This window comes from Rhinolophus ferrumequinum, chromosome 20 (assembly GCF_004115265.2).
Source record: "Rhinolophus ferrumequinum isolate MPI-CBG mRhiFer1 chromosome 20, mRhiFer1_v1.p, whole genome shotgun sequence".
NCBI classification, from domain to species: Eukaryota; Metazoa; Chordata; class Mammalia; order Chiroptera; family Rhinolophidae; genus Rhinolophus; species Rhinolophus ferrumequinum.
This window is the reverse complement of record NC_046303.1, coordinates 20,849,735-20,871,760: the sequence shown is the minus strand read 5'-3', so window position 1 is coordinate 20,871,760 and position 22,026 is coordinate 20,849,735. Positions and strand designations below refer to the sequence as shown.

General features: G+C 34.3%; 1 protein-coding gene across 8 annotated transcripts in view; it reads left to right on the top strand.

Moving 5' to 3' along the window:
* HDAC9 (histone deacetylase 9) overlaps positions 1–22,026 on the top strand; it is a 664,661-nt gene that overhangs the window by 266,956 nt on the left and 375,679 nt on the right. For 2 of the 8 annotated variants that reach the window (XM_033088745.1, XM_033088748.1), the window contains exons 4-7: positions 1,787–2,028; positions 5,881–6,046; positions 7,609–7,735; positions 10,029–10,150. In XM_033088745.1, the coding sequence (XP_032944636.1) occupies positions 1,787–2,028; positions 5,881–6,046; positions 7,609–7,735; positions 10,029–10,150 (657 nt within the window). The remainder of the gene's footprint in view (positions 1–1,786; positions 2,029–5,880; positions 6,047–7,608; positions 7,736–10,028; positions 10,151–22,026) is intronic. The other 6 variants (XM_033088749.1, XM_033088746.1, XM_033088751.1 and 3 more) reach the window with 4 other exon arrangements.

The window sequence follows — 22,026 nt, the reverse complement described above, 5'->3', positions numbered from 1 at the left end:
CAAATGGAATGTGGATTGCTGCTGAATAAATTGGATGAAAGACTGGGATCTTGCTTGCCGCTTTCTCTCAGTCTTGGGCAATTATTTATAATCAAGAGCAGTTTTTGTAAGTTGAGGGTGATTTTTCACAATTTAGTGATTAGTCTTTGAACAAAGGCAAGCAGTTAGACACAATCATTTCTGTTGGGATAGCAGGTTAAGAAGTCAAATTACCCTTTGAGGTTTACAATAGCTGTTTTGGAGCGTGATGGGAATTTTTTCCTTATCTTTTTTTTGGGGGAGGGGATTTTTTTAGGGGTTTGATGTTTACAGTTTATGGATAATAAGAATACCGGCAAGAAAAAGTCCCAGGGTCTCTCGAAATCTTACATTTGTCTTTATAGGGTTAAATTTTGATATTTGTTTATTGGGATTTTCATGTAAAAACTGGAGGCTGCAGTTTGGACTTTTTAATATAAAAATGAAATATATCATTAACAGCCATTGCTTTTGGTTGGAATTATGCCAACTCTATAAATTAATGCTCAAAATCTTATGTTACTCTGATGCCTTGATTGAAAATTCTGCATTGGACACTGCAACTAGAACTCTTACAGACCATCCTTTTCACTTGATTTCAAACTTGGCTCAATTAAAAGCTTTCCTTTCACAAATAATATGTTTTAGAAGATAGTGTCTACCACACTTTGGTTTATTAGTACGTTGTTTTACAATTTTCATTAAAATGCCATTGCCATCAATGCAAGCTTCTGATCAATACATTGAAAACTAACCAGTGTTAGCAACTCAAGACTGATACCAGCCTCGACCCTTACACCACTCACAGGCACACACCCACAATTCAAATGCTAAGCAAGGACCTTAATGTTTCATGTACTGTCCACAGCCTTAACTTCTTATAGACAGGATTTCTGTTAGGATTTCTTAACTCTCTGAAAACAGCTCTTATTAAATCCGCATGGAATATTAACTTTGTAGTCCCAGACCTGGAATCTGGAAATCTAAATTACTTTACAGTAGTAGTCAAAGCATGAGATGCAATTTGGAAAAATACAGGAGCATAGAAGGGGGAAAATAATTCATATTTCCACTCAAAATGCAACCATCTTCTGCTCTGTGTATCACCAGTCTTTGCTATTAGAATTATTAGAATTCAGAGACTAATATAATTAAAACTCCAATACTAGATGACACGTTTTGTGAGGGCTGGAATTTTTAGCTTTTGTTTACTACTGAACCCCAACTTCTTGACTCATGCCTGGAAATGTAATGTTCTTGATAAATGTAGTTGACTAAATTATATTTAGTTTAAAAGAGTTATCACACAATATATGCCACTTGTATTATTGACTTTGATTACAAACAAATATGTTTGTAAGTGTACAAATTTAGTTGTGTTAGGAGTTCCCTGTGATAACATGACATCTTTTCCCTCTGGAGAGTTGTATTTTTGGCCCTAAGTTGACTTGACTTTTGTTAAGTGGTCCAGGGGGATAAGTTTTATAAACGACTTGGTTACCGGTGAATAATTGGAGTCTTCTCTTTGGAAAAGGAAACTGTGGAAGATTCATGACAGAGTACCTATGGCTGGGTAAAAATTAGGTCCATTTTATCAAAATTGTTATACAAATGATCTTTTATCGTCATTGTAAAAAAATGACTATATTTGTTGATGAAAAATTTGTTGTAAAGGGTATAGTGTCTTTTTTGTGTGGGTCCATGTCAATGTCCTAATTTCCAATCCTTTATTCTCTCTCTTTTTTTTTTCTTCTTCCTGTTTTCCCAGTGGATGTGAAGTCAGAGGTCCCTGTGGGCCTGGAGCCCATCTCACCTTTAGATCTAAGGACAGACCTCAGGATGATGATGCCCGTGGTGGACCCTGTGGTCCGTGAGAAGCAGCTGCAGCAGGAGTTACTCCTCATCCAGCAGCAGCAGCAAATCCAGAAGCAGCTCCTGATTGCAGAGTTTCAGAAACAGCATGAGAACTTGACACGGCAGCACCAGGCTCAGCTTCAGGAGCACATCAAGGTAGCAAATGTCTCCTTGCCTCTGACCTTTTCCCTCAGGGAGCCTGGACCTGACAAGGGCATAAGGAGGAGCCCTGGGGGAAGGCTCACTGATTAACATGGGGAAGTTGGATTCCCCCATAACATGTATGGCTTGAAGGAAATGGTGGTTGTACTGGTTGGTGAAAACCTTGGGTAGGTGGTAAACCAAAAAACCTCGGGTAGGTAATACTGGCTAAAAATCTGTTTTGATTCTTGGAGGGGTCTCTACCACTCTTTTATCCTTCAATTTACAGCTTCTATACTGGGGAATAGTAACTTCCCACACTCTTTTTAGATTCTCTTCCATATGATTTTGTTTATTTGTCACATCTACTCTCCATGAAGAAGAACCATGAACCTGGGAAGACCCATTTTATGTTTGTAAAGAATCTGTTTATAGCATTTATCAGAAGGGACAAATTAGTCACTTTATACGACGCGAGAGCCTTCCCCCCCCCAATATTCCTTATGGAAAAGACCTTATAATGTGTGCATTCAAAATAATAACATAAAAAGCTCAAGAGAATTATATATAAAGAAAATATTATCAGGGGCACATATTTTCAGTATTTTTATATGAGTCTAATAGACTATAGATAATAATTTATTGAAAGAATTTTGGGAATAGTTGACAATTTGAGACCCAAGTTGTTTAAATTACCCTAGGAGAAATGTGTCCATGTCCTAGAAGTTTTGATGATGGACTATTTGCTTTTCGGATCGTTTTAGATGTGTCTATGTATCTATTTCTTCTCTTGTATCCTCAGAGATAAGTATTACTTTAGTTTTATTTATAAAATATCTTTCAACTTATTTACAAAGACATTTAAAATGAAAAGATTTTGGTCTGATTAAGTAGATGTCTAATTTGAATTTATTACTATAGAGCGGCAAATATTTATAATAAAAATTCATATTATATCCAACACCTTGAAAAATGACTTAAATGTTAATTTACTAATACTATTTTTTAAATATTAAATGTTAATTTACTAATTTACCAATGTTATATTATATTGTATTACAGACACTGATCTTTTGCTCACTTGCCTATCAAATACAAATACTTTTCTATGGAGTTAATATAAATAACTAATCTATGTTACTATTATATAATTTTGCCACACTAATATTACAGTGCCTGAGAAGGTAAAACTATCTCCTTTCCTATGTTTCTTGTTTTATAAGACATTTTCTTAGACTGAAAGGCCAATTTTATCTTATTTTCCAAAAAAACATTCTTTGATGCGTAATATAAACTATAGTAGTTTATTTCTTTTACTAGTGAACTTTACTGAAAGATCTCTTGTAGTTTATTGATCTAAAAGAGACCTTAAAAATAAGAGTGAAAATTTGTTTTATGTCTCATATGGAATCAGTAGTCATGGTTATATTTTGTATTACAGGAAAACTTTGCTTAGTTTATGCATATTTTTGAGTGATTCAGAAGCATTATTATTTGACCTTTTAAACAATAATAGGAACATTGATGTCCAGATCTCCTTATTCATTCTAGGCAAGTTAGGACGGCAGTGATGTTGAGTGAAATTTATGTTCTTCACTATACTTCAAGATTTAAGTACCTAAATGGTTCATTTTGCTGTGGTAGGTTAGTCGTGTTGCCCTGAACAGAGGGCAGTATTGAGAAGTTACTGCTTTCTTTAAACACTTCTTTATATTTATGTTTGATGATGCCTTTTGTAATTGTAAAAGCAATATACAAATTTTAAAGTAATTTATTATTTCATTTTACTTAAAACTTAATAGTAGCAAGTAGGTCATTTTTAATTTGGACCAAACAAAATAACATAGTAGGTTTACTGACATCTGGAAAATTTTGGAAAAGAGGAGGTTCTTGAAATAAAAAAAAAAAAAAAGATTCTGAGGTAGCTAAAAGGAAAACTTAGATTTTGAAATGACTTTCCAAAATAATAAGTTGTTTTCTCAGACACTAAAGACATACTTAAAATTTCATTTTAAGTTTTAAGAAGTTGTTTTTGTTTTTTAAAATTATTTTACATTTTTTATGAGTAAGGCTATAAATTGATGCTTTTAACATTCATTTAGATTTTCTTTTCATGGGGAAGACGCAATGCATGGTGCTTTACTTATAGTAGGTGAGTCAGATATTATTACCCATTTTTTCAACCTAATTAGCTGAGGCAGAGAGAAATACTTTAACTTGCTCAAGGTCACACAGCTAGTAAGTGGTGGTTCCAGTAGTTATAGTCCCACCCTATCTATCTCCAAAGCTGTCAAATCTTCCTGCCTGTCCCCCGGACCAAAACATCTGAAACTGGAAGGGTGAAATTTTGTTTCTTTCTATTTTCTTCAACTTCATTCCTGGAATCTTCGATAATGAATGGTAGTTATGGAAATTAAATTATCTGTTTCTAGATTCTAAGATAGACTAAATTGTAATTCCATTGGTGCTTTGGGTGAAGCACTGAATTCATTTGACCGATCCTAATATTTGTATAGAATTAACACTTAAGGTGGAGTTTAAGCAAAGTTATGAATTTTTCTGTTGCAGTGGAATATTTTAAAGCACCCAATGCAGAACTAGTGTATCAAAGCCAAAACACCAAAGATTTTAATATGGAGAGTAACCAGAAATGCTTCTAACTGTATCCTTCTGGAAGTGATGAGGCTATCATTGTTAACATACAGAGTTGGCCTCCTGTTGCTCCAGAGTAACTGTGATGCCATTCCACAAAGCCTTTTATTTTCATTCTATTACTTCTGAGCATAAATTTTAGTTTTAGGTACTTATCTAATATAAACAGAAAATTGTACTAACTGCATTACTATTGAGAATTAAAAATAGTAATAATACTTAAACTGAGTACGGTTCAAACTTACAAATTAAATTTCATGTACATTATGGACGTGATGTGTGAGGGCAATTATTTCTCTGTCTTACATATGAGGTACCAAGGCTCTGATTAGTTTAGTAAGTTGTCTAAATCTCATATCTAGTAATGCCAGAATCTAAGTAGAAATCAGAGTCTTTAGTTATCCCTCAGTGGGCACATTTAACATTATTTATTGATGTCTATTTCTTAGTCTAAGAGAAAATTGATATCTTGAAATTGTTATTAAGAATGGTTCATATTTATGTTATTCATTGTTTGGAAGTAAATTCAAGGGATGCAGACAAACAAACAATAGTGCATCAAAGTGCTGTTTAAAGGAAGTGATTTCTTCTTGACCAATCTCTCTAACCTGAAGGTTTTTGTGTGCTGGATGAACAAACCAGACTTTTGCTGTTTTGAGAAAAGGGCCTATTATGGATATACAGATTGCATTTATCTATTGAGAACCTTCTCTGTAAGGTTTTGAAGTTTTTTAACAATTCGTTCTATTTCAGGTAGACTTCCCCAAAATTGTATCATTTATCACTGTTCTATTTAGTTTGATGATTTTCATACCATTTCTTGGGATAAGAAATGAAGATTTTAATTGATTATTTATAATAAGAGAGACTTGGTATAATAGACTTCTGAGCAGTTCCTGCCTTTGCCTCTTTCATATATTTCAGATTACAAAGAAAAGTTACTCAGGGAACTAAAGATCTGAGTGAATTTGGTAATGATTTTTGACTGGGCGGAACAGGTAATGAAGCCACCTAAAAACTGGCTTATGGGTGACATTAAGACCACCTATGGTGTTAGTTGATTGTCTTTAGATTTCAATCATTTACCAGAAAAGTGGGTAAAAATGTAAACTACATACAAACAAGTTCCAAAAGCTCATAACATTTTGATTTGGTCAGTGATGACTATGAAGCCTAAAGAAATTGCACACTCTCATGTCTTTCTCTTCTCGCAAGTTGCAACAGGAACTTCTAGCCATAAAACAGCAACAAGAACTCCTAGAAAAGGAGCAGAAACTGGAGCAGCAGAGGCAAGAACAGGAAGTAGAGAGGCATCGCAGAGAGCAGCAACTTCCTCCTCTCAGAGGCAAGGATAGAGGACGAGAAAGTAAGAGGCACCAGGGTAATACTTGGACTCTCTTCCCTCATCGCTAGCGGATCACCCTGCAGAAAGAAGCCTGATAAAGAGTAGAATTAAACTTGTCAAAATTCTCTGCATTTAACTAAATGAATGAATTACAGCCCCAAATGGAAAGCTTTGACTTCACGTATCAGCTCTCTGCATTCAATCTGCAAAGTATCTCAGGAAGTAAACATAGCATTGTTTGGCAAAGATACTAATTTCTGTTGTTTCAAATTTTAAAAATAATATTAGAGTACAGCAATCTAGCTATGCCATACTGTTTAATAATAACCTTACTTCCACATTTCCTCACTAGGTGTGATTTAAAAAAAAATACAGTGAATGTTTACCAAAAAAAAAAAAAAATTATTACAGTAAAAGACACATTGCCATGAATTCCCCTCAAAATATACCCCCTCGCTTCAAACACACTTATCCCATAGTTCTTGCCACTTTCTGAAGCAGTTCTGGAAGTCCTCTTTTGTGAGTGTCTTTACTTCATCCTATATCATGACAGTGCTCCATGTCACACATCGCTTCTGGTATATGGCAATTTCTGTCACATAAAATCATTATGGTGTGTCCTCATCTACCTTATTCACCGGTGACAACCGGTGGCTCTTCTGCAAAGTCAAAATGACCATGAAAGGTAAATGTTTGAATCGATTCAGGACATCGAGGCTGCCACGACAGCGCAACCAAAGACACTCACGAAAGAGGACTTCAGAACTGCTTCAGAAAGTGGCAGGAATGATGGGATAAGTGTGTTCAAAGCGTGGGGGAGTATTTTGAGGGAAATTAATAGCAATGTGTCTTTTACTGTAATAAAAATTTTTCTTTTAATTTAAACATTCACCATATTTGTCGATCAAACCTTGTGCCTTGTTCTGGCTCAAGTAATAATTGTTCTGTAAGTCAAGCCTTGCCTCCGTTTAATGTTTGAGTACCAAGACTTTGGGAAGATTTAAGGCAGAACATGTGTACAAAAGAAAAGAGAAAAACTATCCACAAGAGGGAGACAGATCCAAATAATTCCCCTGTATGAGGTCAGTTCAAAATCAAGATGTAGCAAAATTTAAAATTTAAAATTGGGTGACGTGAACTGGAATTGTCAGCAATATTTACTTGTTTAATGCTCAAAAGAATTTGTTTTAAAGTTTTTCAAAATAGTGATTCAGAAAACATCATTTAATGTGTTTAGTCACTTATATTAGTTCCCCAAGATGTCTTGACTTGTTAAAGGTAGTGTTTTGTTCCTCAGCAGTATTTTTTTAAAACTTAGAAAAAATTAGTATTAATTCTAGGACGCCTCTTTCTAAAAAAAAAAAAAAATTAAAAAAAAATCATCAAAGCTCTTTTGAAAATTGACGGTTTAATCGTAATTACAAAACCTTACTATGCCATTTTCTAAAGCCTGTTTAGACTCTGGCTTCTTCTTTTAATAAGGAAAATTTCCTATGCTGTGTCCAGTTGTGCTACTTCTTAAGTTTTGCTACATACTTTAGAATCATGAAAGGACAAAACCCCAAATGAACGTCTGTTTCTATATGTGTGTATTTCAGGGGCAGTGGCAAGTACAGAAGTAAAGCAGAAGCTTCAAGAATTCCTGTTGAGCAAATCAGCAACGAAAGACACTCCAACAAATGGAAAAAATCATTCCGTGAGCCGCCATCCCAAGCTCTGGTACACGTATGTTCAGTGTTTGGCTATTTTCATTACTGGCATAAAGAACACAGGTTGTATATTCAGCTCACCTGTGCACAGATCTGGGGCTTGCCAGTTCTCAGCTCTGTGGCTGTGGGCAAGGTGCTTGACTTCTCTAACATCTAGTTTCCTTCTCTGTAAGAAGGGGATAATAACAGTACCGGTCCTCTAGGCTTTCTGGAAAGGTCCTATGAAATAATACGGTAAAGGGTGTAAGAGAGAATAGGGCTTAAAAAATGTTAGCAGGTACTATCTTGTGGGTTAGAAAGGATATATGTTCTTGCTGAATGAGTAACTTTGACAAATGTGGGGTGGGGCGTAGAAATTGATCTGTATTTTGCATTTTTCTATTCTCAGATGGTGCATCTGATATCTTTACAATAATTTCTGAAGATTTGGCAGGTTGAGATTTTATTTTACTTGGCTTGATATAAGATGGAGATTTGAGCTATTTTTAAAAGGCCAGAAGATTTTTCATTTAAGACAAAAAAAAAAAAAAAAAGAAAAAAGGAAGGAAGACAAGGGAAGGGAATATAAGAGAAGGGAGGTAACTAACTAAATAAATCCAAGTCTTCAGTAACTAGTTTAACCCTGACCATATCACCTTATTTCTTCCCACCCTGTAAAATGAGAGTAGATTGGCTTCTGATACCCAAGCTGATAAAACTATACACTGTGGTATTACAGTTTTTGGAACCATGTTTCCCTAAGTCCAGGAATGAGATACTATGCAATGTACAATTCTTCTTTCTGTAAAATATAAAGGGTGTGGTATTTTTAAAAATCAGGACAAAAGCTGATAGGCAAAGCATGTTTGGATAATAGACTAACGGATAATAATTTCATTTCTCTCATTTTATAAATGTTTGCTGAATTACCATAGGATTTTAAACTTACATATTTTTTAATCCCTCACATCATAAAGGTAAGAGAGTAAAATATCTGATTACACTGTTACACAGAAATTGTAGGTATCTCAGGAGTTCTATTTAAAGTGTTATTATACTTACAGTTCTATTTTATAAGTATCTGCCCTTCTCTAAATCCCAAAAAGAAGGTAACTGAGGCAGATTCCAGAATGCTATATAAATACTTTTTAATGGTTTACATAATTTCTATCACGCATGTCAGTTCACTTGTGAAACCAGTCCCTGAAGAAAATTTTCAAATGCTCAATCAACATCACAAAGTATTTTGAAAACTACTGTTTTATTACCAAAAATTACATACGTAATTTATAACCAATTCACATTCTTTCTAAGTTAAAGCCTGTTTGCAGAAGAGATAATACATTTTTTTGTTGTTTTTAAATGGGAAACAACTACATGCAAACAACTAGTCCGCTGAAAATTCTTTAGCTGTTCCTTTGGCTTTATTAATCATGACTCTCAAATGTTGCTTAGCAAGCCTTTTTTTGTACTGAATCTCAATTCAGCAGGGTCCAACTCCAGACAACCGTAAATCATTAACTTACGGAATCTTATTACTTTTTTTTGCCAGTTATGGCTAGATGAAATATTCTAAACCAGGTAATTCTTGAAAATGTGTGACTCAAATAATACTAGTAATCACCTTGGTGGTGATACCAGACCTACCCATTGTTTTCTTCATATATAATAATTATAGATGTTTCTACCTGCTGGTTAGTCTCTGTTCAGTCCTGTAAACTATTCTCCAGTAGTGCAGTCGCATCTCTTTCACTGGATTTATATAGGAAGGAGAAAATATTTTGAGAAATTAGTTTTGTACGGAATAACGATGTTATCTCCAGTCTTTACCTTGGAACTGCCGTCGCAGTCAGGAGATCTGAGGCTGGTGAGTTTTCTTTAGCAGAAAAGCCACCCTCATATGAGGTACTTCCATGTGCGATCTAGCAATTTTTTAAAATGAAATCCTTCTGTAAGTTTACTTTTACCTTGATTGTTCTACACTGTTGACTAAAAAAGTTTCAGATGATGACTTTTTCACTAGCATGGCCCTTAAGAAAGCATACACAATATTCTCAGATTTTCAAAACTCAGGCTCTTGGTGAATTCTCTCTTTCCGTAACACATACTTTCTATGTAACTGTGTAACCAAACATACAGTGGGCATGCTTGGGAATCCCACATCATTCAGTAACATACCGCTGAAGTGAACTTGGTCACGGGAGGCTGTGGTTTGTACACACTAAACATAAACACAGCTGACACACGTGTGCAGCACGTGCGTCTGGTTATTGCTGACCACCGTGCAGTAAAACTCTGGAGCCAAAGGTGAACCCTTTTCTCTTTTGTAGGGCTGCCCACCACACGTCATTGGATCAAAGCTCTCCACCCCTGAGTGGAACATCTCCATCCTACAAATACACATTACCAGGAGCACAAGATGCAAAGGACGATTTCCCACTTCGAAAAACTGGTAAGTTGGCGAAACAAGAAGATTCCACTTGCTCTTCCATAACATACCTGTAGTTTCATTTTGCCATGCCTCTAGAGGAACGTCAGAGGATGTGAGTCATAGCTGATGTGCCCGTGCACCCCTGCCCTCAGCATAAACAGATATGTGGGGGAGAGGGGTGCGCGCACACACACACACACACACACACACACACACACACACACACACACACACCCCCGGCTCTATGTCAGTATATTCAGTATATAACCCAAGTACCTTTTTAACTTCAAAGTTTATCATGTGTGGATTTCAGACGAACTAGCTTATTAGCAGTAAACAGGAGAATTACGAAAAATAGAAATTTGATTTCTCAAAAAATTTAAATTTTCTCCATTAATGAGGAATTCTGTCATTGTCACCATTTATCTGATTTTTCTATTGAGCCTCAATCATTTGCTACAAAAATGGGAATAACTTCTTTTTCCTCACACATTCTAAAAACCTTAAATTTTAATTGTTTAAGTGGTGAAAACAGATAACGCCAAAGCTACCTTCTGAGTAAGTGACTTGCCTAATGTCTCACTCATTATAGGAGAACTCAGAGTGAAGTTTTATACCTAATAATTTCATGTAATTCTATGAAAATTTGCTTAGGGGAATTGGGGCAATGAAGCTTCGATTTGGAATTTAGTAAGCAGCCTTGTGGCTTTAAGGCCTGTGTTAGTTTTCCCATCGTCTCCTATTTCAGCCTTATGCTATATACAGAGGGTGCCAAAAAAATGTATACACATTTTAAGAAAGGAAAAAACTGTATTAAAATTGTAATAATATATACCGATAACAAAAGATGAAATCAAGTCATGTGTATACATGTTTTTTGGCACCCTCGGTATTTTACATGTTATATGCTCTTCCCTCTATAATAAGTATATTTAAACTTTATCAAGATCTAAGCATAAATAATAGCCTGTGTATACATTGTGTTCTAAATCTTATGTTATTTTCCAAATCTGGCTCTTTAGAGAAAGTTGTAAATTAAAAAAAAAAAAAAAAACTATATCTATAATTGATCTGAAAAGGTATTCAGAGAAGATAGTTTGATCCATTGTATTTTACTTGTCTACTTGAAGAAGTATAGATCTATGTAATTTGTATATGAAAATCTACCAAGAGAAAATGATTTCAAATAATTATATTCGTTTTCCCAAGCAATTGTGAATAACTAAAATGGATATAGATTATAAAAACACGTGCTCAAGTTATTTTCTGTCATATAATTTACCTGTAGCATACTGAAGATTTAAAAATGAGTAAGAATGTATTACCTACAGTCAAGTATTACAAAGCAATCCATGACCTTTTCTTTTAATAGCCCAAAGATGTCTGTGTTTTTCTACTAAAAGACGATAGGTATAGTAAAATGCTTCAAGACGTAAAATACTTCAAAAAGGGTGTGCAAGGTGAAGAATGAGTTTTATGTATTGTATCAGAATTTCACACTATTATCTACAAATCAGATTGCCTTTTAAATAAATAAACTTCTCTGGGATAAAAGGAAGAAAGCAGAGTGCGCCTCCATGTATTTCCAAAACATCGAGTATAGTTTATGAAAATTGATCCATAAAGGACATGAATTTTAGAATGTGCGGTCTTTGACCTGCAGTCTTGACATTCAGTTGCACCAATGGCATGTGTAGGAACTATTGACAGAGATTATGCGAATATTGCCCCAGGTCTCAGGGCAGTAACTGGCATTCAAGAGCCCACAGAGTCACTAAAAGGAAAGAAAACACAGGTCCCCCTTATGGCAGGAGGTTACTGATGAGTGATATAGTTACATTCACAAAGAAAGACGTCTACCCTGCTGTGCACACAGCCTTTGAATATATTCTTACCACTGGGAGATTGAAAACTGACTGCAGAAATGACACTGACTTTGACAAGAAGTGGCATTTGGAACCAGTCAGCATCTAGAAAGAAAATCTCACTTCTTTCAATACTGTAGGACAAGTACTAAAAACCCATTCTTTGTGTCCCACTGTTTCCATGAGAACAGTTTAGGATTTTTTCCCTGTGAAGAATGAATAGCAAGCTGTTAATTTATTCTTAGAGAAATTCTCAATCCACAACAAAATTCAAAGAGAAATCCTGCTCAGGATATATGTTACAGAATTTTATTCAAATCTGTACTAATATGAAAGACATTTTCTGTATCTCTATGATATATAATAACAGGGGAAAGATACAGCCTTTATCTTTTCTATTTTCTGTTTGCCCAGTATTTCCAATTTCTTCCCTTTGTATTGAAAATCCGATACTTTTGAAGTTTCAGGTTGTTGAAAACAAAAACCAAACATTTTCTAGCATTGTACCAATAAAGTTCTTGAACAACCCTTAATACTTTTACATATCTGCAGAGGTTTCCAAATATTCCTTAATTCAATTTCCATTTGTCTAAAGAAATATGCTATAATTAAATACAGATGTTTTCCACACATTATCTAAAATACTTAGAGATACCCTTCATTAATTACAAATAGGCAGAACTCTTCCAACTTTGATAAATGTAATCCATTTGGTGTTTTTCCAATCCACTGTGAGAAAAATTTAGACGTATATTTGCACTAAATAGAAGAGCCAGGAAATACAGTCAAATAATAATTTACTTCTATGTTTGTTGTATTTTAGGACTGCATAGTTATTACAAAAGAAAGTGAACAAAATTACCATAATATGATGACCGTGGAGACTGTTTAAGATAATTTACACATAAAGTTACATTAAATGAAATCTAGAGTAGTGGCGTTGATCATATCATGTAAATACCAGGACAGCTGTGATAGAGTCAAGCTTTCCCATTGGGGCCCGATTATCATCCCCTGTGGTCTACTTGAATTTCATTGAACTGAATCTTAAATTTAAAAGAGTTGTTTGGTAAGTGGATTCCGTCTTTTAATTTGCATATACTACTACTTTCAGTTTCTTTCTAACCTAAGTTAGTACCGAATTGCCAATGTGTATTAGAAAGATGTAAGGAAGTAAAGCTGCAACCAGAGGAAGACAATCTTAATGACCCTAACAAGTGGCCCCAGGGGTGTCCCTTCAGCAGTGAACACTATTTGGAATCTCTCTTGACCTCTTAGGACCCAGCCATACAATGACAATCTAGGAACAGTCAACCAGAGAAGTCTCATTTGCCTGCAGAAATCTGACCTTTGTCATGCAAAGTGGACCTTCACTTCCTTCCCCTTAAGAGAATCATAGTTCCTCACAGAATTTGAGCATTTTGGAAACATCAGAATAATACCTATAGTTGGCTCTAATCAGACCCATTTCTAAATCACTTTTCTTTGAAATGTAGGAATTGAGTCTTTTGCTTCCTTTACAACAATGAACATCAAAAGTTCTCATACTTGGTTGTGAAGTTGAGAATAATTGTTTTTAAGTTTTATATTTGTTGCCCACACTTAAAGTAGCACTTCCTTTTAAAATTAGACTCTGTGATTCCTTTTATTCTATGACACAAGGATGTGTTGATACTGAAATTTGGAATATTTTACTGAATGTTATGGTTTGGCAGCAAATTACATTGTGTTGTAGTAGGTGACTTTTTTTTTTTTTTTAATCTATGTAGTACACTGCTGAGCTGATAATAAACTATACAATTGGGAAAGGAAGCTTCTGGGTCCAGACGCTTTTGAAATAGTATACATTTCTCACAAAGATAGTGCATATGTGGTGACTGAGAACTGACCTTCCAAGCCACTTGAATTGGCCTCTGTTCCAGTGAATGTGTGCATATGTTTCATAAAACATTACAGTAAAAGTTCTGGAGGTTTTGTGCTCCATTATATGATTGGGGTCTTACCCAGTGAACTTTGCCTTTCTTTAAATGTTATAGTCTTTCCATTTAATACTTCTGAACAAAGTCAGCTTGCTGGCAAGGTGAACCTCTTCAAGTGCACAAGCCATATAAAGCTTGGCTTGGGCTACTAGCACTGTTCCAGCCCCGCTGAAGTATTCATTTTAATGGTCAGGAACACTAGCATGAGACTCAAAGATGGAAGGGGTCCAAACATAAGGCTTTAGAAGGCCAATGTCATTTTCCACACTGAGTAAATTGGAAAGAAGACAGAGATGAGATTTGTAGCTTTATAAATCTCCCTCAGTATAGCAGTTAGAAGTTATGTCGTGGTACTTCGGTGACCTGTTCAATATTATTATAATCCTGAATTAAGCAGACTTTTTTTTTAATGTTTTAAAATCTTTCTTTCTTCTTTTTCTCTCTGTAGTTCTGTGTCTTTCTCATTACAATACACAAACAGACATGTATGTACACACATGGACCCACACACACATTTCTGCACAGATAGCACTTCTGCTTATAAAACTATTCACTCAGTCTTATTCCAGATTGACAAAATACTGGAGCATTTTTATATATCTTAGTGCTCTTAGTCCTACTGTTGTGGTGATTCTTGCTTAATGTTACTGAAATACACTCTTTGCGATAAACTTATACCAGTTTTCCCAGAATTGAGAAGCACCATGGCACAGTTGCACAGGCTTTGAATCTGTCGACCGGTTTGAAATCTGGATCCTCCGTCTTGTGAGATTTATTTAACCTCTTTAGACCGCAATTTGCCTCATCTGCAAAGTGGGAATGATTATCGCCCTTGGTTCATACAGTTATTTTGAGGATTCAATTCAGTAATGCATGGAATGCCCTTAGGATCCTACCTGGGATTTCAGGAGTGCTTATTTTAACTTTAAGTTTCTAGTTGATAAGGAATTGGGTTTCATTTCTTTTCATCGGGTTAAAACTAAATCTCTTGCTGGTGCGGAAAGTCTTTGTACGGTCTCACATTGTCACCTTTATTGTTAAAACAAGTAAGTGGAAGAGAAAGTGAAAACATTTTTATTTTAAGCTATGTGTAACTTGCAATGCTAATGGCGAGAAGGGAACAGAGCCTGGCATTTCAGAGCCCAGGATGGAGTCCAAAAGTAGCAGCAGACTGGTTTCTGTCTTTTACCATAGAAGGAACTCTCATTGATTCTCTGTGCTCACTAGGGCCAAACTGAGTTCTAATTTCTGCCCTTGACTTCATTTTTAAATTCATAGACTTTAAATTTTCAAACAGTTTTAGATGTACAGAAAAAGGGAGCAGATAGTGGAGGGTACCCAAATTACTCTCCTCTCTTCCCCAGAGTCCCTGCTCTTATTAATATCTTGCTTTAGTGTGCTACGTTTGGTACAACTAATGAACCACTATTGACAACATTATTAATGTAGTCCATAATTTACATAAAGGCTGACTCGTTGTGTTGTAAAGCACAGATTTTGAAAAATGTGTAACGTTGAGTCATGTAGCCACTATTACAGTATAATGCAGCATAGTTTCACGGCCCTAAAAATCCTCTGTGCTCCGTCTATTCATCCCTCCTCCTGACCAACGCCTGGTAACCATTTATATTTACACTGTCTCTATAGTTTTACCTTCTGCAGAATGTCATATAGTTGGAATCATCCTCTATGGAGCCTTTTCAGACTGGCTTTTTTCACTTGTCCATACGCATTTAAGATTACTCCATGTCTTTTCGTGGCTTAAAAGCTCATTTCTTTTTATCATTGAATAATATTGCATTGTATGGATGAACCACCGTTTGTTTATCCACTTACCTGTTGAGAGACATCTTGGTTCCTTCCAAGTTTTAGTAAGTATAAAGCTGTTATAAATAGTAGCATGTAGATTTTTGTGTGGCTACAAGTTTTCAACTAATTAGGTAAATACTTAGGAATGCGATAGCTAGATCTTACTGTTAGAGTATGTTTTGTTTTGTAAGAAACTGCCAAACTACCTTCTGGAGTGGCTGTACCATGTTTCGTGCTCACCAGCAGTGGAATAGAGTTCCTGTTGCTCCATGTACTCACCAGCACTTGCTATTTTCAGTGTCAGTTTCTTGGATTTTTAACTGTTTTAGTAGGTGTATCATGATTTCTCATTGTGGTTTTAATTGGTAATGTCCTAGGGTTATCATGGAATGTTTTTCTCTATCCGTTTACTTTTAATCTATCTGTGTCTTTATATTTAAAATTGTTCTCTTATAGGCAACACAGAGTTGAGTCTTGCGTTTTTTGCTTGTTTGTTTCTTTGTTTGAACCCATTATGACAGTCTCTTTTAGTTGGTGTATTAGAGCGTTCACATTTAAAGCGGTTATTGGTATATTTAGATTAATATCTACTATATTTGTAACTGTTTTCTAATCATAGTACATACTCTCTTACTTTTTTATCATCCCTTCTCTTTCTGCCTTCTCTGATTTTAATTGAGTATTTTATATGACTCTATGTTCTCTACTGTCTTTGCATATCAATAAAAAATCTTTAAAATTTTATTCTTGTGGTTTCCTTAGAGCGTAAAGTATTTATTTACAGCTAATCTACATCCACTTTCAAGTAATACTATATTGCTTTATGGGTATAGGTACCTTATAACAAAGTATCCCCAATTCCTCTCTCCATCCTTTGTAATATTTCTGTTTTTAATTTCACTTTTCCATAAGCTAAAATCACAAAGTATATTCTTAATATTATTTTCAATAACCTATTAGATCTGTTAAAATAAGAAAAATAAAATATTGTATCTTCACGTATTCCTTTCATTATATAGATTTGGGTTTTTGACCTATATCCTTTTCTTCCTTGCTGAAGAACTTCGTTTAATATTTATTACAAGGTATGTCCACTAGCAACAAATTTCCTTAGTTTTTGTTTGAGAAAATATTTATTTCTAGTTCATGTTCAAAGGAGAATTTCGCTGAATACAGAAATCTTGGTTGCTGGCGTTTTTTTCTTGTAACACTGTAAACACTTCGCTATACTCTCTTATTGTTTGCATGGTTTCTAACAAGAAATTTGATGCAATTATTAGCCTTGTTACTCTGTAGGCAAGTTGCTTTCTATATCTTCTGGTTTCTTTGATGATATTCTCCTTATCTTTGGTTTTCTGTAGTCGAATATGATATGCCTAGGTGTTTTTGGTATTTATACTGCTTCATGTTCCCTGAGATCCCTGTATCTGTGGATTCCAGCCATTATTCAAATATTCTCTAGCTTCTTTATCTTCTTTTTATTCTGAGATTCCCATCATGCATATATTACATCTTTTATAATTGTTCAAGATTTCTGGAGTATTTTTTTCTTTGTTTCTTTGCCTTTCAACTTGGGAAGTTTCTGTTGACATATCTTCAGGGTCATTGCTTCTTTCCTCAGCTATGTCCATTCTACTGAGGAGCCATCAAAGGCAATTCTTCATTTCTGTGCTTTTGATTTCAAGTATTTCCTTTTGTTTCTTTCTTAGCGTATCTATTTCTTTGCTTATGTTCACCTATATGTTATTGCATGTTGTCAACTATTTCCATTAGAAAGACCTTAATATATTACTTATAGTTATTTTAACTTCTCTGATATTTCCAAAATCTTTGTCTGAGTCTGATCTGATGCTCGTCTGATACTCTTCAGACACTTGCTTTCCTTTGCCTTTTGGTGTGCTTTGCAAATTTTTTTTTTGAAATCTAGATATGATATATTAGAAAACAGAAATGGAGTGGTTAGGCTTTCGGTGTGACATTTTATGTTAATGTGGCTGGAACTGATCTATGTTCAATGTTTGTTATACCTGTACGTGCCAGAGACTGTAGTTTCCTTTAGTTTCTTTTTGTTTTGTTTTGCTTTTTTCCCGTTTTCTTGGAGTTTCCCTAAGAACATCTTTATAAAGAGAGTCTGTGTGTCTTGCAACCCTCTCGGTTGTAATCCACTGTTATTGTGCTGGAACCCTGTTGATGTTTTCATAAGATGTCATGGGTGGGTATTGTTCTATAATGTTATGATTAAATCTCAGTTTTTTAGTGGGCTTTTATCTGTGGTCTGTGGTCTTCAGGACTGTTTCTTGGCTTCTCTTTATCCTCCCCTTAAGTGAGACAGGAAGGCTAGAAGGGGTTGCAGTTGACTAGTTGCCCTTCCATCCAGTTCAGATAAGGCTCTGGTAAAATATCTTCCCTTCGAGGCCAGGTTTTTGTTATGTACAATGTCCTGGGTATATTTTAAAATTGTGACTTTTCTCCTGAATGTATTTCCAAATGGCTACTTTTCTCCCATCCTACATCCCTACTTTCTAGCCTCACTTAAGGAGAGGATTTTTCACTGATCTTCACTGAGAGAACCTGGCTGGGTTCCTGTAAGTAAAACTCATGAATGTGTAGGGTCCCCACTGAGATTGGGACCCTAGAGTTTTTAACTCTCAAGCTTATCCACGCTCAGCCTCCAGCAATTCATCAAATTAACATTTAAGTGTTCCTATAAGTTAATGACTCAGTGGCCTCTGTTCCCAATAATCTGATTTCAGCTGTGATTTTCTGTATTTTTCTCTCTCTCCAGGTTTTAGGGTAATGATTTGCTTTGAGACCTCAATTCTCTGATGAATCTAAGAAAATTGCTTTGCTTTTCAATTTACTTTTTTTCTTGTGGTGAGGATGGGAGTGAAGATTTCTAAGCCCTTTACGTATTGGAGGTGATACCAGAAACCTGCCATTGACTTTTAAACCTGTAAAATATTTTATATAAAATTTCAAAACACAATCTTTTTAACTTTTTGAGATGACAGATTCATATTTAAACAATATAATTCCTATTAATTAATTTAATAGATATCTTCTAAAATATTAACATCGATTATTTGACTCTGCTCAGCTTGGTCATTACTAACAAATACATGTGCTAAAACAAACTGTGACAGAGATAGAATAGACTGAAATAATTTTATATCATATTTTGGAAAGAACGTAATACTTTTTGCTAAAGGCTTTGCCTAATGATTCATTCTATGGTATTTTATTCTGTGCTCTCTTCTCTTTGTCATCTTTCTCTTTTCCCTAATGGAAATCAACACGCCACTGATTTTTGCTGCTTTGAAAATAAGTTTGATGTGATATTGGGTTGGAACAGCATATAAACTACTACGTAAGGAAGACTTGGGAATTATAACGACTTTTTTTCTGTTTTTCTACTTTTCTTATATCAAACACTAGAGATTTATATCAAACACTAGAGATTAAAAAAACAAACGAATCTTTCTTTGACTTCCCCCAAATTAGAAATTTTAGCTCCTTTTTAAAATAGGATTTGATTTTTTACATAGATAATTTGATTTTTAAAAGAAGCCTTTTTGATATATTTAACCATTTAGATTATAAAAAGTTAACCATTTTAAACTACCATGTTTGTTCGAATTTAAAGATGCTCATTTTTCAAACAAACATATGAAATCTGAGTATATCTAATGGATATTTCATAATTTAACTAGCAATGTGGGGTTTTTTTTTTGCAATTTTTTTCTTAGTGGTGTGCATGTTACAATTGATAAATTACTGTAGTATTTACTGGAGAATTAAATGGTTTAGAATAGTAAGATTCCTTGTGATAAAGAACACAAATTTGTAATATCTAATTTTTCATTTAACAATTATAAAAAGCATAATAGAAAGTAATGTTCCTGATATATATATATATATATATATATATATATATATATATACACACATATATATTTTTTTTATTCAGAGGTTAGGTATGGCTAGTTAGAACCAAGGAACAAAGTGGTTTAAGTTTCAGAATTCAATAAACGAGAAACTGGTCTCACAGATTATATATACAATACATATGCTAACTAGTTGAAGTTAAGAGCAAGTATAAATTGAGACTTGTGTGATAATCAGACTTCTAAGAACTTTGAAAATCCAACTCAAGTTATTTGCTTGTGGGGTAACTAGAGTGAAAAAGCTGATATAGCCTAGAAAGACAAAGCGTGGAAAAAGAAGCTTATAGTTTGCAGTTAGATCTGGCTGAGAAATTCTGGTGTGGTAGTACCAGTTAGAGCTATGTGACCATTGACAAGTTATAGGACTCCTCTGAGCCTCAGGTTTTTCAAGTGTCAAGTAGGGAAAAGATTTGCCTTGAATGATTATTGTAAACAATAGAGGTAGTACATGAAAGGGCCTAGCCCAGTGCCTGATATATATATATATATATATATCAGTCTATATATATATATATATATATGGCAGTCTCAATACATATTGCCAGTATGAATTACTGAGAATAATAGTGGGCTATTAGTGGTAGGAATTATTAATAGTAGCCACATGGGATAATTGTAGACGAATTGGAATGACAAAAGGAGTCTAGAGTTGTGGTCTTAACCCTGTCACTGATACAGAGGATACCAAAAAAAAAAAAAAATGTATACACATTTTAAGAAAGGAAAAAAAAACTATTAAAATTGTAATAATATATACCAATAACAAAAGATGAATACAAGTCATGTGTATACATTTTTTTGGCACCCCCAGTATATCACCTTGAACATAGCATTTTATGATACTGGATCTTTGATTTCTCAGTTAAATGAAAGATTTGGACCAAAAGATCCCTAATATTGAGTATAAATCTAATAGGAAATAAATCATCATGCTTCATGAAAAGTAAGATAAAATGTTAATGATTTGAAGACTGTATAAATAGGAAATAGATGATGGTGCTTTTGTAGAATTGTATCTCAAATTCATTTTAATTAACTGTAGGGAAAGTCTAATGACATATTTTTCACTCCCCATAAAATGTTCAATTAGAAATAGGCAGGACACTTTAGATGAGATTGGAATGAGAAATTGGCAAAAAATAATAATTAAGACTTTAAAAGCCTTTGGCCATCTGTTGTATAATCATGAGAATGATTGAAAAATGACTCCTAATTTGTACTATTCACAATTATGTAACTTGAAACACTGGGAAAATATTCCACGTAAATATATGCACATATATATCTCCAGACATATCTAATGAAGTAAATTAAAAGATAACAAAACAGATAATGAAATATTTGTGATTATATTTTCTTTAAAATTTTCAGTCATCCACTGAGTTACTTTGACATTTAAGTCTCCTTTATGGTAAAGAAATCTGGGGGAAGCCATCATCTGTTTGCTCAGAAACCTTTTCTGTATTTAAGGAAGCACAAAACAGTTTATCCTGGCATGCTAGATTCTTCAATAAGTGGTCTTGATTTACCTATACAGTGTTATTTTTTATTTCTGTCTACCAATCTCCTGTTTTATAAAACTATTTGCTTTTGAGCTTTTTTTTATTTCAGTATTTATACTGATTCTTCCACTCATTACCACTTATCCATATACAAGATAATTTCACAAGTCATTTTTTCATAAAACTGTCATTCTGATATTTTCCTTATCTGTATCCCGTATCATTGTAATTTTTGCTCTAAAAGCTGGCAATCATGTCAGTTATTAGATATTATATTTCATACTGTTGTTTTTATCTTGTTCTTCCCAACTGGATAATAAAAATGTCATTGAACATAGTATTTGTAACATCTTCATTCCTTATCTGACAAACCACACACTTTGTGCTGGGCTTATAAGTGGGTATTAAACAGATCAATATGAGTAAAACAGGACTTTTGCCCTTAAGGAGCTCACTGTCTTCATAGTGAAGTAGGTTTCGAAAAGGTTGATTGAAACTTAATAGAATTTAGCACTTGACCTACCTTACTTCTTGAGGAACTACTATTTCTCATTTCCAGAAAGCAAAGCTTCAAACCACCTGAAGAATGCAGGTAAGACATGGAGCTATTCATTTTTTAGTTATAAGTGTTCAGCATGTTTAATTAGAATTATCTATTATAATTTTATTAGATGTAGTTTAAAATAGGTAACAGAATAAATCCTCTCAGAGAGAATTTATTAGTCTGCCACAGCTTTACACACGTACGTGGTTCTTTGAAAATAGTATAGACGAGTACTGCCCAATAGAATTTTCTGT